Source organism: Conger conger, chromosome 2 (genome assembly GCF_963514075.1).
Source record: "Conger conger chromosome 2, fConCon1.1, whole genome shotgun sequence".
NCBI lineage: Eukaryota > Metazoa > Chordata > Actinopteri > Anguilliformes > Congridae > Conger > Conger conger.
Window position 1 is genome coordinate 76,274,168 of NC_083761.1, and position 16,552 is coordinate 76,290,719.

Here is a 16,552-nt window from a genome sequence, read left to right on the forward strand (position 1 = left end):
AGACACAGAGAGGCAGAATTAGTATGACAGAACAGTGTGATCTCAACATCTGATCTGGGCCTCTAGGATGTCCTCACCGGTACCATTATAAAAACTCAGTCCTGCTCTTCCCGAACTGGCAGTGATCTCACTTCCCTCACTCTCCCACGCTGCATTGTGGTTCGTATCCACCTGTCTAGTGACCACGATTGTTCACTGGATTGTTACGGTGCATTCTGGGACATTTCTAGTGCACTCAAAATGCGAGTAAAATTTTATTTTTGAATTCGGACACAAGGACAAGATGGCCGACGGCCAATCCGGTTTACTAGTTAAGTGAATAGTGAGCCGTTTCAGACACAGCTTTAGTCCCTGCCTCCTTCCCTCATTCTTTTTCCATACATCTTCTCCATCCCTCCATCCCTCCTTCCCTCTCCGACCCTCCTCTCCCTCTCTCACACTTTTGCGCTCCTGTTTGACCTCCTGCAGGTACTTGGTCAGCTCCAGACAGATGGAGAGCATCATGTTCTCTGCGATGATCTCTCTCTGGCCGGCGTAATCGTTCATCTCGTTCAGGATGTCCACAAAGGCCTGCTGATTGGTGAACCTGCAGGGGGAGAGAGCAGGAGGAGTCGCGTGTGAGTGTGTCGCAGAGAGAGTGTGTGTGTGTGTGTGTGTGTGTGTGTGTGTGTGTGTGTGTGTGTGTGTGCGCGTGTGTGCGCGTGTGTGCGCGTGTGTGCGCGTGTGTGTGCGCGTGTGTGCGCGTGTGTGTGTGTGTGTGCAGCACAGGGTGTGTGTGCTTTCCACAAACCTCTCCTGTAAGAAGCAGATACACACAGAACCGGAAACAGCCAGAATATACTTCAAAAACAAAGGACATGTCGATCCCTCCCCCAGTCTTTAATCCCTTTCTCAAACACTCCATCTCTCATACCTTCACCTTCTTTAACTCATAACTCTAACTCTCCCCATCTCTAGTCCTCCATATTAATCCCGTTTCGCCCGTGTGTGATTAGCAGGCAGGAAGCTCATCATGTGGCAGATCATGAGATTCCCTGAGGCGTTCCGGGGTGTTTATCCCACACTGCGTGCGCTGCTCCCTGTTCCTGCCTCCTCCAGGAGCACCGCTCCTCACAAGAGCTGGGTGTGAAATGAACAGCAGCCGCTGAATAAGGCTGGTGAGTCCATCTACGCCACCCTCCACCACCCATCACCTGGAGGTCCTGTTCAATTCTAAACGTCTAGCGGTCTGAATTATGGGATCCACCAGCCGCTGTGGCCAGTGGATGGGAAAGTGCAGGAGCCAAAGTTTTTTCCTGAGGTTCAGGCCGCTCTGCACGCTTATCCAATTGCTCATCACATACTCACTCAACTCACTCAACTCACTCAACTCACTCAACTCACTCAACTCACTCAACTCACTCAACTCACTCCTCTTACCGGCACTCCTGCTCTTCCTTGCTGCCACGTTTGGGAGTGTACTTCTTACTCAGGTTTCTGAAAGAGAGAAAGAGAGAGGGGGGAGAAAGAGGGAGGGAGAAGGGGAAAGAGGGAGAGAGAGGAGGAGGGGGGACAGAGAGAGGAAGAAAGAGCGTGAGGAGGAGAGGGGAGAGACAGAGAAATGGGGAGAGAGATATAGAGAGAGGGAGAGAGAGATAAAGAGAGGAGGATGGGGAGAGAGAGATAGAAAGAGGAGGAGAGGGAGAGAGAGAGAGAGGGGGGGGGAATGAGTTACATCATTGTCACACTGCAGACAGTCTCATTCAGAGATGGTGCCTGTGTAAAGCTCTGAGATTGCACAGTCTCTAATCAGTATCTACAGTCCCACAGCAGATGATAGGCTCACACACCACTGCACTGTGGGGCTGGTATCTGCCATCACTGCTACTGTGTTATTCCTCCTGCAATCCCTTCAGCAAGCGGTGATTCGTCATCCGCTTGGGCAATGCGCTCAATCCCAACGCATCGTCCAATCCACCATTCCGTCATTTCCGTGACCGACCTGACATCACCGAATCCAGGACCCTGTGGTTTCTGGGAGCAGGATCCGGTGACCTCGTGTCTGTCCGCAGTAGCTACCCGATGGGGGGTCATCACCACCGGTGACCACGACCGTAGTGCCGTGTCCCTTTATCAGAGCGTTTACTTTGGCCAGCCAGTGCGGCGTGCGTGAACAAGAGCGTGAGTGAATACGGGCCGTCGGAAGACACAGCCGCCGTCTTTGTGTTCACTCGCTCTCAGAGACTCGCGCTGGCCCCCGGCCATGTGACCGTCTGCTCTCACTTCCTTTTCTCTCCAAAGGAGGGAGGAAGAGAGAGAGGGAGGAAGGGAAGGGGGGGGGAGAGGGAGAGAGGGAGAGAGATAGACAGATGGAGAGATAGAGAGAGAGAGGGCCAGTGTGAAGGATACACACTCACCGAGGACTTTATTAGGAACATTTTTACTTTATTACACCTACTTATTCATGCGATTATCTAATCAGCCAATTGTGTGGCAGCAGTGCAATGCATACAATCATGTAGGTGCAGGTCAAGAGCTTCGGTTAATGTTGACATCATGCATCAGAATGGGGAATAAATCTTTGACATTTGAGTATCTCAGAAACTGCTGATCTCCTGGGATTTTCACGCACACTAGTCTCTAGAGTTTGCAAAGAATGGTGCGCAAAAAAACAAAACAAAAAAAAACAACAGTGAGCAGCAGTTCTGCAGACAGAAAGACCATATTAATGAGAGACATCAGAGAATGGCCAGACCAAATAACCATACATTACAACAGTGGTATGCAGAAGAGCATCTCTGAACACACAATGCATCATAACTCTAAGTGGATAGGCTACACCAGTAGAAGTCTAAAAAAATAATTCTAATAAATACCTAATAAAGTGCTCACTGAGTGTATATGCACATAAATATCTAACATTGAATGAGATGAACAATAAAACAGGAGAGAGAGATGTGCATTTGGGTCTACCAACATACCTAATAAAGGGGTATGTAGGTAGACCCAGAGTATCTATGAGACTTGGTCTTATACTGTTGTGGCCCATCCACTTCAAGATTTGACGTCTTGTGTGTTCAGAGATGCTGCTTCCTGTCAGCTTGACCCATTCTGACCCCTCTCCTGTGACCTCTCTCATTAACAAGCCATTTTAACACACAAAACTGTCGCTCACTGGAGGATTTTTGTTTTTCATACCATTCTCTGTAAACTCTAGAGACCGCGTGTGTGAAAATCCCAGGAGATCAGCAGTTTCCCAGATACTCAAACCACGCCATCTGGCACCAATAATCATTCCAGTGACTTTGATCATTCTGACATTTGGTCTGAAAAACAGCTGAACCTCTTGACCATGTCTGCATGCTTTTATACACTGAGTTGCAGCCACATGATTGGCTGAGTAGATATTTGCATTAATGAACTGGTGCAGAGGCCTACCTAATGAAGTGGTAACTGAGTGTATATAATCATAGTTTATTCTAAGAGTTTTTGTATAACTGTTCAAAATACCTGCAAAAACAATTAGTTTTCTTCTGCAGATAAAGCATGAGTTAATTTTAATGAAGAGACAAACTGAAATACATTCATATTTATTTTCATTTTTAAGAATGACTGCTCAGGTTTATGCTTTGATGTATTCTGATGTTTTAAGTGGGTAGAGTCACTTCTTTCACATGCCATTGCAGGAGAAGGGTGTGCCCTCAGTATGAACCCAAAACCTGTGTTTGTCACGTCAACAATGCAGCCTGAATCTGTGAGTGAAAAACAGAGAGAATGAGTGAGAGAGACAGACAGTGAGAGAAAGAGAGATAGAGCGAGAGAGAGAATGAGTGAGACAGAGAAAGATATATGTAGAGAGAGAGAGAATGAGTGAGTGAGACAGAGAGGGCAAGAGAGAATGAGTGAGAGACAGAGAGAATGAGTGAGACAGAGACAGACACAGTGAGAGAAAGAGAGATAGAGAGGGCGAGAGAGAATGAGCGAGAGACAGAAAGAGATAGAGAAAGAGAGAGAGCCAGAGAGAATGAGTGAGACAGAGACAGAGAGAAAGAGAAAGAGATAGAGCGAGAGCGAGAGCACGAGGGAGAGAATGAGTGAGTCAGAAAGAGAGGACAATAAAGGGAGCTGCCTTTCCTCTAAACCAGAGCCTGAGCGATTGTGTCTGCAGCCTACACCGCCAGGCGAGCAAACACGCCCTTCCCAAGAAAACGGGCCTGTTTACCGACCTCAAAACAGGGCAACTTCAGACTGTACCATGAAGAAGGGGGGGCAGCAAAAACTAAGATGAGGTGCTGTAAGCAGGCAGAGACCGGCCAGGATCATAATTTCGGCTATTAATAGTCACATTTTTTATTATTATTGTTGCTGCCATCATTATTATTATTATTATTATTATTATTATTAATATTGATATGAGTAATAACAATGCAGGTCTGTAGCCATTGCTCATCACATGCACTCCTAAGCTGGACCACTTCATGCTTGGTACAGACCGTTAGCATGCTACAGACAGGCCTAGCTCACGGCGAGAGCATTCCAGTGGCATTCCAGCAGCAACGTGGCAGGGCTGGCACTCCGATTGGTCCACAGCTGAAGTTTCCCGCCCCATTCAAGGTGAAATGAACGAGATGCCGATCATAGTGCCAGAGACTCCACCAGGTGGAGTAATGTTATGATGAACACTGCGGAAACACCACGGCTTTAGCAAACAAAACACTGAATCCAATGCTCATGGAACACTAGCCATTAGAGCAGGGCGGCCCGACCTTGTTCCTGGAGATCTACCATCCTGGAGGTTTTCACTCCAACCCTAACAAAGCACACCTCATTCAACAGCTAGAGCAAGACTGCCCAACCCTGTTCCTGAAGATCTACCATCCTGGAGGTTTTCACTCCAACCCTAACAAAGCACACCTCATTCAACAGCTAGAGCAGGACTGCCCAACCCTGTTCCTGGAGATCTACCATCCTGGAGGTTTTCACTCCAACCCTAACAAAGCACACCTCATTCAACAGCTAGAGCAGGACTGCCCAGCCCTGTTCCTGGAGATCTACCATCCTGGAGGTTTTCACTCCAACAAAGCACACCTCATTCAACAGCTAGAGCAGGACTGCCCAACCCTGTTCCTGGAGATCTACCATCCTGGAGGTTTTCACTCCAACCCTAACAAAGCACACCTCATTCAACAGCTAGAGCAGGACTGCCCAGCCCTGTTCCTGGAGATCTACCATCCTGGAGGTTTTCACTCCAACCCTAACAAAGCACACCTGATTCAACAGCTAGACATCTCATTCAGCTGCTAATTATCAGAATCAGGTGGACACAGCTGGGGTTATAGAGTGGACAGGGCTGGGGCTATAGAGTGGGTGAAGGTGGGGTTATAGAGTGGACAGGGCTGGGGTTATAGAGTGCATGAGGGTGGGGTTATAGAGCGCGTGAGGGTGGGGTTATAGAGTGGGCGAGGGTGGGGTTATAGAGTGGGTGAGGGTGGGGTTACCTCAGCTGTTTGGCATAGTTCTGCTCGATCTCAGTCCGCTCCTTCACAAACTTGACGTAGCGATCCACCAGGTCCAGGCCCGACTGCGTGTGTTTGTCCAGCACGTCGTACTGGTCCTGCAGGCGGGGGAAGGACACAGTCACACCAACACAAAACACGGCCAGCCCAAACCAGGCCAGCCTCCAGGCAATACTTCCTGCTCTGTAATCTGTGGTAAAAACACTCATCGTGTTTCTGACACCCTGAAACCCTGCGGTGGGAGCACATCCACACCCTTTATTTTATTTTTTATTTAACCTTTCAAATCCCCCCCCCTTTCTGACGAAAGTTCTTTACAGGTTTGGACATAACTGTGGTCAGGAGGCATTTAGGGCCTGAAAATCAGCAAAATAAATACATGAATAAATAAATAATAATAACATCTCTATCTGAAATAAACTAGTTTATTTACGGTACCGATGACCTATTTGATAGCTGTTTATGATTAGCAAGGACCCATTAAATCCCACAGAGCCAATCAGAAGTGTAAGCAATAAACAGGTTAAAGTCCAAGTCACCGCGCTTATCAAGAAGGATATTCAGAACTGAAACTGAGATGACAAAGCTCATCTTAAACAGACGTGTGGTAGTTTATGGAAAGCACCGCTCCTGCTGGTTTCTCCCGGATAAACACCTCACAGTCCCTTCCCATTATCCCCTCTTCCCAACCTACTGAACACCTAACAGAGACAGGAAAGCCCCTGATCATAATGAAGTCCGTCAGTCTTGATCCGGCGAAACCGCTTTTCGGAAAAGCACCATTACATTATACATTCACTTCCCCTTTCTTAACAGCCTACTTCTGCATGCCCACTTCTCTCCTCTTCATCATGCACATCATACTCTTCCTCAAATACCACCTTTCTCACACTCCTCGCCACACTCTCTGAGCTGGACTGCGATCTGATTGGGTGGGCAACAGCGCACAATGTCTCTCCTCTGCCCGGGTGCCTGTGATTTCATTGGACGGGGAAGGGGCGTGCCGTGTTCTCTGCGGTCTGCTAGGATGTGGGGGGGAGTTGACACAACACTCCGATTGGATTCAGGGGGGTATTTGTGGGATAATGAGTGGTTCTTGAAGAACAGGCCCTCGTCTAAGCCAGCGTACAGACAGGGCAGTTAAACTGCCATTTCCCCGTAGTGCCAGTGCGATAGATATTCAAATGAAGGTCCTGCAGTCCATTGCTGAATGGACAGGGTGCAAATCAAGAGCTCCACACTCTGAGACCTGATTGGCTGGGCCACAATAAATGGACGGGGGTAGAAACTGCCATAGAACTGGATTCCTCCAAGGCAGACCAGAAGGAAACTTTCCACTGGAGCACATACACATAGGGAAATCAGGAGGACGCTATTCTGGAAAACCCCCCTTTTTTTCGTTAAGAAATGGCTGAATTATTACAGTTGTTCATGTTTACATGCAAGTTTAAAAGGCAGAAGAAAAGAAAACAGGCAAGGTCAGAGAGCGAACAATGAACTCGACAAGTCACACGCATGCAAACAGGCCTTTATATGCACACAAAAGTGCCCTTTTCAGACCTATGACAGAAACACACACACACACACACACACACAAGCAATGGGGGTCATGCTCCAGGCCTCTGAGAGGCATTGTGGGTAACGGCCCTGGTGAGGTCACAGAGAATGCCTGGGAGCCGTGGCAACGCAGAGTCGAGCTAGAATAGGGACATTCCTCCCTCCAAAAAAGCGCCAGGGCTGTGCGTCAACATTCCTGCATCGGGACTACACCTCCTCTCTGTCCTTCTCACACACCATTTCTTTCACACTCCCTCCACCCTCCTCTCACACTCACACTCCTCTTTTTCCTTCTCATACTCCCATTCTTTCTTTCTTTCTCACTCCCTATCTCTCTCTCCCTCTGGCTGGCAGTCTCACTCACTCAATTTGCAGATTACAATAAGAACAATAAGATACATAAGAACATATGAATACATGATAGAACAGGCCATTCAGCCCATTCAAATTAGTGTACCCCCAGTCAAGTAACCAGAGTGCTGCAATGCCTGCTGGGAACTGGAGTCCAGGACCCAGAGAGATTGCTGGGATCGAGAGCCCAGGAACCAGAGAGCCGCAGGGCCTGCTGTTTTTGTTTTCACCCTGTAATTAACAAGCACTTCAGACCCAAGGAAGCAGGCTGGTGTTAGCGGTGTAATCATTTGCTCTAATTGAGCAATTAAGCCGAGAGCCAAGTAACAACAAAAACAGAAGAGCAGACCCTGCAGCTCTCCAGGGCTGGGGACCCCAGCAGACCCTGCGGCTCTCCAGAACCAGGGCTGGGGACCCCTCCATCTCCCCCTCCCTTTTCTCTCTGTACAGCAGCAATTTAAAAAGTAGACTGGCACACAACAGCACACTTCTCCATCACATCAGATCTCAACAGCACCAAACGTCTCTACAGCTGCAAACAAGTAGGTCGATGGCCGGCAAGCTACTACATTTATAATTTTTCCTGCAATCCAGAGAGCCGCAGTTTTGCTGAGAAACAGCAACATGAGAAAAGATGCTCAGCCCAGGACAGAATGAGGAATTCTACGCAAAGCTATCTCCAACAAAAGAAGCAGACGGCACCTTACAGCTGCCCAGAAGCCTCCCAGTTGCCAGGAATCTCAACGCACAGTCAGGGAAGGCTGCAGTGCACACTGACCCAAACACCTTTCAGCACTTGGGTGCTTAATGCAAGTCAGTGGCTAAAAGGTCCACAGGTCCCCAGTCTCTAAAATAGCAGATCGAAAGTAAAACACACCCTGCAGACACTTTGGTGTCCTGTGACTGGGGTTTGAGGACCCCAGCCATCATTAACTGCAGCCAATAAAGCAGGCCCTGTGCCGATGGACAGTTACAAGCTCTAAGGAAAAACACTGTGGGTTGTGGGAGGCAAGCAGGACTTTGATTTGAAGGCACAGTCTCCCCACTGTCCTCAGTCTTTACAATTACAAGGGTCACTATGCAATTTTGTCAGTACAGAGCATTTGTTAGGAAGGCCAACCGGAACTGCCAATGAGACATGCTCGCCAGGTGATTATGAGATCATCAGCCTGGGTCAGCGAGGTCATCAACATGGGACAGAGAACCCTGTTAGCCATATATACGTCTATGCCGTTAGCACTGCTACGTCCCCATGTTGCCACCACCAGGGGGAGCTGGCCTGAAACCAGCCCATCTCTCTCCACCCCATAGACCACTCTTTAAATGGTTGGCATTTTATATAGCGCCTTTATCCAAAGCGCTGTACAATCATTCACCCATTCATACACACACTCACACACCGACGGCGATCGGCTGCCACGCAAGGCACCGACCAGCTCGTCAGGAGCATTTGGGGGTTAGGTGTCTTGCTCAGGGACACTTCGACACAGCCCGGGCTGGGGATCGAACCGGCAACCCTCCGACTGCTTTATAATGGAGAAGAGCACTCGCCGTAATGGGTCCTTCTCTCCCCGATGTATCGGGAGCACGTGCGGGGGAAACTGAACGCACCCTGGTGAAGTAACGTTTTGCTTCAGATAGCATGCGCTAAATGGAGAGACGTAGAGCAGTCTTGGCCAGAAGTGGCGATTCCCACCCTGGCACTTTCTCAGCTGCGATCTCTTAATGGTCGGTTACCCGCCCAGCTTTCTGTCCGGTCGGAATAAAGCAAAGCAAGAAAATAAAAGAGGGCGGACTAGCCGGCTCTCCTTTAGAAAAAGGGATTTGCAATTACACAATCTTTACATTCTTGACATTTTTTCTGAGCACAACTTTGCGTATTCACCAGCTGAGGTTTGTGTGATTCGCCATTTTGGTGGCGTTCGGAAGCCACCCTCACCGCTGACGGCCATCCCGTAAATGCAGTGTCTGACCTCTCCCGTTATAATTACAAACTGTGGCAGAACCGGCCACCGTGGTGACCGAGTGGGTGGCCTCCCCACACGAACCCAAGCCCAGAGATATCCAGGACTGATCTCCATTCTTTTCAATGAGTAAAACATCCCTTCATCTTAGCAATTAGCGTCTCTTTTAAATGTCCGGTGATGATTCTTTGATGTATCTGTAGAGACATTAGAAGTTTTATTACAGAATCAGTCAAATTAAAAGTTTGTTAAATATTGGAACTAGAAGGTGTAGAGTTCATAGCAAAAGGTTGGAACTTGGACCTACAGGTGGACTTCAATTTTGTACCCAATTTCTACGCCAAATTGTTTGCTAATTGACAACAAATTAAAAGACAGCTGGCAGCCATTCTTATATCATTATTACTTTCTAACAATTAATGAAGGAAAGGGTGTGACTCACTGAAAATGAATGATTCTGGGTACAGAAATAAATTGGGGTAATAGAACTCCTCCCCAGCCAACTAATGCTCTCACAGTGTTACTGGAATGTTTTGTCAAAGTTATAACAGTACATAGTAGCAGCACTGGGAGAATGTTTAGTTGAGTAATGTCAGTGTGTACACCCACCGCCCGGGTCAGTGGATGCAAGCACCCACCAAGTCAACTGGGTTAACGATTCTTTGCAAATAAAAATAAATAAATTAAATTAAATTAAATTAAATTTAAAAAACTTGCTGGGGCTGACCAACTGAAGGTGGCCACCCTTCATGACCCTTAACACAAGATGGACGTCACAGCAGGGATTAGCATCCCAGGAACCATGGAGGCCACAGCCACCGCTAGCCTCTAACCCATTGGTGGGCTAATTTCAGCAGCAACGCCAACCAGGCCATTTCAGATGGAACTGCGCCTTTCATTTGCTCATTTGCAGCGCAGTCAAATATCAAGGTCACACCTCAAATCAACAGCCAGGCCGTGGTTTTGCAAAAACACAGCAAAGGGGTCAAATAGCAATTTGAAAATGATGGACTCGCACTAAAAACCTGCAGGTTACTGAAAACAGAAATGTATTTTAATGAATTTTCCACTAGCATTCTAAACAAAAATAAAAATCCTTCCCAACATGTTTGGTTAGTAAGATGTTTTGTTGAAAATTTGGCAGAACACTTCCACATTTTACACGGGTTAAAGCACTTCAGCAATGCATATATAATGGTCGTACTGGCGATGTCCGTCCCGAAGTATTCCAGACACGTTCGGTGACTGCGTTACTTGCAGATTTCAAGGAAGAACCCCCTTTAACCTTTGTGATGGTGGATATCGGCCTTCTTTTGCGATCGTTACATGTGACACTGTGTGATGTAGCCCGACAATATCCCGTCTTTTATTGCGGTCACTGGAATTATATGATTAGAGCAGAGATAGCATCCTACGATTACAGTAGCTACGTCATCTGACATCCAGAATTAGCAGCTGGCTGAGCTGGTTTGCAAAAGTCGCTCTACACGCAGCTACGTTGTTATTGACGGGTGTCAAAAAGCGATACAATTTTAACAGTGCACAGTGTATTTTATCTGCATGCAAATATTTTTCTATCAAAGGTGACACTTGGAATAATGTGTTTATTGTGGTTAGCGTGCTACGTGTATCGTTTACAGTACGCTGTGTATATTGTATTACGATATTCATTAGTTATTGGTTATGCACTGTCTTTGAGCGTAGCTGCTGTCACATTGCACGATTTTGGCCCGAAATATTTAACACTGCCAGTCTTCCATTGGCGGCTTTGAGTCACTAAATCGGCCGTCTGCGAATATGTCACACGGAGAGATGCAAGACTGACGATTTTGTGTGCAGAGCCGTGGCAAAAGACGTATTATTATTATTATTATTATTATTTTTTTTTTTTTTTTTTTTTTTTTCTGGGACTGCAATAATCACAGCTTAAAAAGGTAGACAGGTAGGTTCTATAAAATGACGACGAGGAAAGTGACAGCGGTGTCCTTGCAACCAGACAAAATACCTCCAAACATGTATTCATTATCCCCGCTTATCCTGAACAGGGGCGCAGGGGGGCTGGAGCCTATCCCAGCATACATTGGGCGAAAGGCAGGAATACACCCTGGACAGGTCGCCAGTCCATCGCAGGGCACACACACCATTCACTCACACACTCATACCTATGGGCAATTTAGACTCTCCAATCAACCTAACCTGCATGTCTTTGAACTGTGGGAGGAAACCGGAGTACCCGGAGGAAACCCACACAGACACGGGGAGAACATGCAAACTCCGCACAGAGAGGCCCCGGCCGACGGGGATTCGAACCTCTTGCTGTGAGGCAGCAGTGCTACCCACTGCACCATCCGTGCCGCCCTACCTCCAAACAGACGTAAAAAATTCCAAAGAACATTTACCAAGCAAATAAACCTGCTTGTTCAGGAGTCTCGCTTTTTTGAAACTGCACAGAACTAGCAACGCATGTCCGGCAGCTAGCCCAGCTGATATGGGGTTTATGGCTCTGTGGAGCACCTATTGTAAAGCCGCAAGGAAAAGTACTCGTATGCCTTAAGAATAATCTCATCATTTTTTATTTTTTTTATTTTTTTTTGAGCGTCTATCATTCGGCCGTGGCGTCCCGTCTGAGGCCTACAGCACGCGGTGAACGCGCAGGGGCACGAGACCGACACTTACACAGACGCGCTCTGTTTACACGGCATCCAAACCCGTTTAACCGGCCAGCGACAGACATCCACACCGCCTCGCGTCTTTCCTGTTCACCAAATGCCACACTGACAAGCCCTCCCGCACAAGTCAGGACACACCATCAGTGTGCATACTGATACGAGGGTGGCAAGGAGAGGCAGACAGTTTTGTGCCCGCCGCATCATAGTGAGACAGCCGTGGGCTGCAGTGTGTATAGTATAACTCCGGGAATGTACCAACATTACACAAACTAAAAAAGGCAACTGCATTCCAGAGATAGATCCACGATATACACTCACTGAACACTTTATTAGGAACACCTGTACACCTACTTATCCATACAATTATCGAATCAGCCAATCGTGTGGCAGCAAAATCATGCCGCTATGGGACAGGAACTTCAGTTAATGTTCACATCAACCATCAGAATGTGAGGGGATTCACGCACAACAGTCTCTTGAGGTTGCAGAAAATGGTGCGGGAAAAAAACTAAAAAAACATCCAGGGAGCAGCAGCTCTGTGAGCAGAAACGCGTTGTTGATGAGAGGTCAGAGGAGAAGGGCCAGTCTGGTCAAAGCTGACAGGAAGGTGACAGTAACGCAAATAACCATGCATTACAACAGTGGTATGCAGAAGACCATCGGTGTCAAACCTCTCAGTGGGTAAGTGGAAAAAAAGTCTAATACCTAATAAAGTGGTCACTGAGTTTATACTGGCATTGGCATTTCCTGTTTTGCAGATAGCTGTGCATTAGTTTGCCATTCAAGTGTGATATCAAATAATGCAATTATTTTATAACTTTAGAAGCCAGTAAGTTAACATGTTGGATAGCACTTCATTACAACTGTGAACGCAGTGGGTAGGACCTGGCACCGAATCTGCCTGGGATCGCCAATGAAGAAGCTTGCGTCTACAATACTAACCTCGACGCTGATCACGCGCGGACAAAGAGAGTTGCCTTTTACAATAGAAAAGCAAAGCGCCTAGCGATAGTAAAATGTACTCGCCAAATCATAGCGTTGCTTATTGTCCCTGCTGCTAACGGTCTTATGAAAGACTCAGACTATGAGTATAACGAATAACGAAGAAAGGGAGGAAGCGATCTCAACCTAAAATTTCTGAGGGGGCAAAATCAGTGTGGCCAAATTCGGTCTGTCGGGACCTTTTTTCTGCTGTAGTCGCGACACGACTGGAAAATTACGGCGCATCGTCTGTGATCAGGGCATCTCGCCAGTGGGAACACTGCTGCCCAAACAACTGTGGGTCTGAATTGACGTGAGGTAGACAGAGAAAATGTGATGGTTAAAAGTTCACAAGCTTAACAGCTAACCAAAATCCCAAATGTAACAAGCTTACATTCAAAACATTCAAAACAATGCAGTTTGTGCATCCAGTAAAGTCTTTTAAGAAAAATCTGAGCTACGAATTTACTCTATTCGATAAGAAAAAAACATTACTATGTTTCTCTTGAGTAATGGTTGGCTAGGTTTGCATACTTGAACAACTAAACGCCTTGAACCCAACTAACTTTTCTTGTCAATCAAGACTGTTACAGTAGCCTATCTTGTTTAACTTGACTGTCGAGCAGGTTTACAATAACTAATGACACACACTAACACATTATCCTACCTAGCTATAACCAAATAATTAAAATTGTGAAACGACTTGAACAGCCAAAACCTTTCCCGTCAAAACCTTCCCGTCATTTTTCAGACAAGTGTGTACTAATTTTATGTAATACTGTCAGGGTTATTGTTGCCCATGTAGCCGGAATCCAATATGCTAAAAATATCTGCTACTGATAACGCCCACATAGCTAGTAAGTAAAAGCGCACAAGCAACCGTAGCTAGGCACTTCGATCCCAGCCCACAACATTGACTACAGGACCGGAGGGTAAAGAAACTAAACTCGACCGACTAGACTAAAATCACTATTTCTGTAATTTATGTGGCTGCGCGGTCACTTGGCGCTGGAAGGAACATTCCTTGTTCAAACAATATTTAAATAACAGTGTAGATCCTGAACATTGTGCATGGTGTAGCAAAAGTACACATATGCTACCTAAAACATAGCCTACCTCAAATTAAATAATTTACCAACAGTAAAGTCATCGACAGGGAAACAATGCTGTGCATCAATTTAGTAACGTTGCTCAATCCCAAATTAGCTCGCTAGCAGCACCTTTCCGGTGATAATTCAGTTTCAACCACTTTCTAGTAAGAACACGAAGAGGTTACAAAAGGCAAATAACGTAGGCTATATTCCCAGTAGATTTACAGCAAGGTAACTTTTTGCAGTTGCTTTCTAGCTATTTGATATGTCCAAAGCTTACGCTAGCCTACTACTTAAATTAAATATTTGGCAATTAACGTTTGCTAACAACTTACCCAAAGGTCTGTCCCCCATCCCATCCTGAGTTCTGATTCAGTAATTTATCTTTAACTTAAGCAGCACGGAATTATCCCGATGTTGAGAATACGCTGTTGAAAACGTATGCACAGGCTAACTTGGTGGAGACTGGGCAAATGCGGAATGTGATTTTCTGTTCTATGTTTAAAAGACGATATCGTCAGGCATTTGACTTCTTTTCTCTCACTTAAGTTTTGGCGACGCAAAAGTGGGATAAACTTGCTTTAGTAGCGTCACTCCCAAATCCCAGGTCTTAAAGGAGCCGGATCCCTTTTTCATTCAGCAAATGGGAGCCAGCGCATTACTTTGCGGTTCGCCGCATGCGCGCACACACAAAGGAAAAACCAACTAGTGACGTTGTAGTTATGTGCGAATGCCTGCGTTATAGGGTCTTGCCGTGTTCGGCATGCTGCTACATATGCAGTTCTGTATGTGATTTCCTAAAAAAGTTATTATTTTTCTACATGTTTCCCATTCACTCCGTTTTTATTATTGCACAACCATGAAGTTACATGAATACGTTTCAGTTCAAATAATTAAAACTTGGCGCAATCAACAAGTGAATTTGTAGGCTACAGGAGAGGGCGCCGTCAACGATTAGTGCAATGCATACAGTAGAGTCTACATGCCATCGTGTGTTAGGTGGCAGAACTGCAGCTTCGTGTTATGTCATTCTGCATTCTGTATCTAATATCCAACCCCCCGTCATATCTCAGCATACCAAAACACTGCAAGACAAGAGTAGCAGCCTACGTATGTCAGTCTACAGAGTGATATATACACGTATGCTGAGTGACTATAGAGATATTTACTCATATACTATTTGCAATTTTTCTATCGAATGCAGTTCAGTGCAATTAGGCTGGACAGATACATTATTTTAAATCTTAATACACAATACTGCCTCCTCTACACGCTATATGAATTCCTTCAATGGTTTAATGTTGACTCATTAATTCAGATAACCACCTGTGTGGAAGACCCTACATTCAACACACTTTGTATCCCTCATTTACTCAGGTGTTTACTAATAGTTATTATTACATTACATTACATTACATTAATGGCATTTGGCAGACGCTCTTATCCAGACTGATTCGACTAAGCAGGAGACAATCCTCTCCTGGAGCAATGCAGGGTTAAGGGCCTTGCTCAAGGGCCCAACGGCTGTGCGGATATTATTGTGGCTACACCGGGGATTGAACCGCCGACCTTGCGGGTCCCAGTCATTTGCCTTAACCACTATGCTACAGGCCGCCCCGGTTATCTGTTATCTGTGTGCTGCTGCAGCAGGCACATGAATTTCAGTCCAGATGACACAAAACGTTTTGTGTTAACCCAGATAACACAAAAACACGAAACAGATAACACATTCTCATGACGATGCTGCCATGATAACATGGGAGAATGTGATGTCATCCCTTGAGAATCAATAAAAGTGTGTTCTCACTCAAGAACTGTTTTTCCTGATCTGCCACATCCAAGACTGCATCGTCATAGAGCCAAATGGCAAGACTGGACATAACCTAAACCACCCTGTCGATTTTACGGCGTATTGCCATATTCATGTTTGCTTTTTACTTCTGCTTTTTAGGCCTTTAAAACATTGTGGTAACCGTAGCAAAGTGGCTCAGCAAAGATAGTGGTAATCCCAGATATAAATGAGTAATTCCAACAGTTTCAGGAATATCAAGAGGCGCCCTGTAGTATAGTGATTAAGGTGACTTGGCCCCGCAAGGTCGTGGTTTGATCCCTGGTGTAGCCACATTAAGATCCACGCAGCCGTTGGGCCCTTGAGCAAGGCCCTTAACCCTGCATTGCTCCAGGGGAGGATTGTCTCCTGCTTAGTCTAATCAACTGTACGTCACTCTGGATAAGAGCATCTGCCAAATGCCATTAATGTAATGTAATCTCTCTCCTGAGATGTTTACAAGAACATGGGGCGACATGGCTCAGGCAGTAAGAGCAGTCGGATGGTTGCCGGTTCGATCCCCCGTCCGGGCTGTGTCGAAGTGTCCCTGAGCAAGACGCCTAACCCCCAAATGCTCCTGACGAGCTGGTCGGGGCCTTGCATGGCAGCCAATCAG

General features: G+C 46.3%; 1 protein-coding gene across 4 annotated transcripts in view; it reads right to left on the reverse strand.

Annotated features, from left to right (window-relative positions):
- Positions 1-14,700, reverse strand: part of trip10b (thyroid hormone receptor interactor 10b) — a 25,394-nt gene extending 10,694 nt beyond the window's left edge. For all 4 annotated transcript variants that reach the window (XM_061233319.1, XM_061233318.1, XM_061233316.1 and 1 more), the window contains exons 1-4: positions 14,444-14,700; positions 5,478-5,593; positions 1,420-1,476; positions 439-586 (exon numbers count right to left, since the gene is read on the reverse strand). In XM_061233319.1, the coding sequence (XP_061089303.1) occupies positions 439-586; positions 1,420-1,476; positions 5,478-5,593; positions 14,444-14,467 (345 nt within the window). In that variant the 5' untranslated portion in view covers positions 14,468-14,700. The remainder of the gene's footprint in view (positions 1-438; positions 587-1,419; positions 1,477-5,477; positions 5,594-14,443) is intronic.
- Between the last annotated feature and the right edge of the window lie 1,852 nt (positions 14,701-16,552).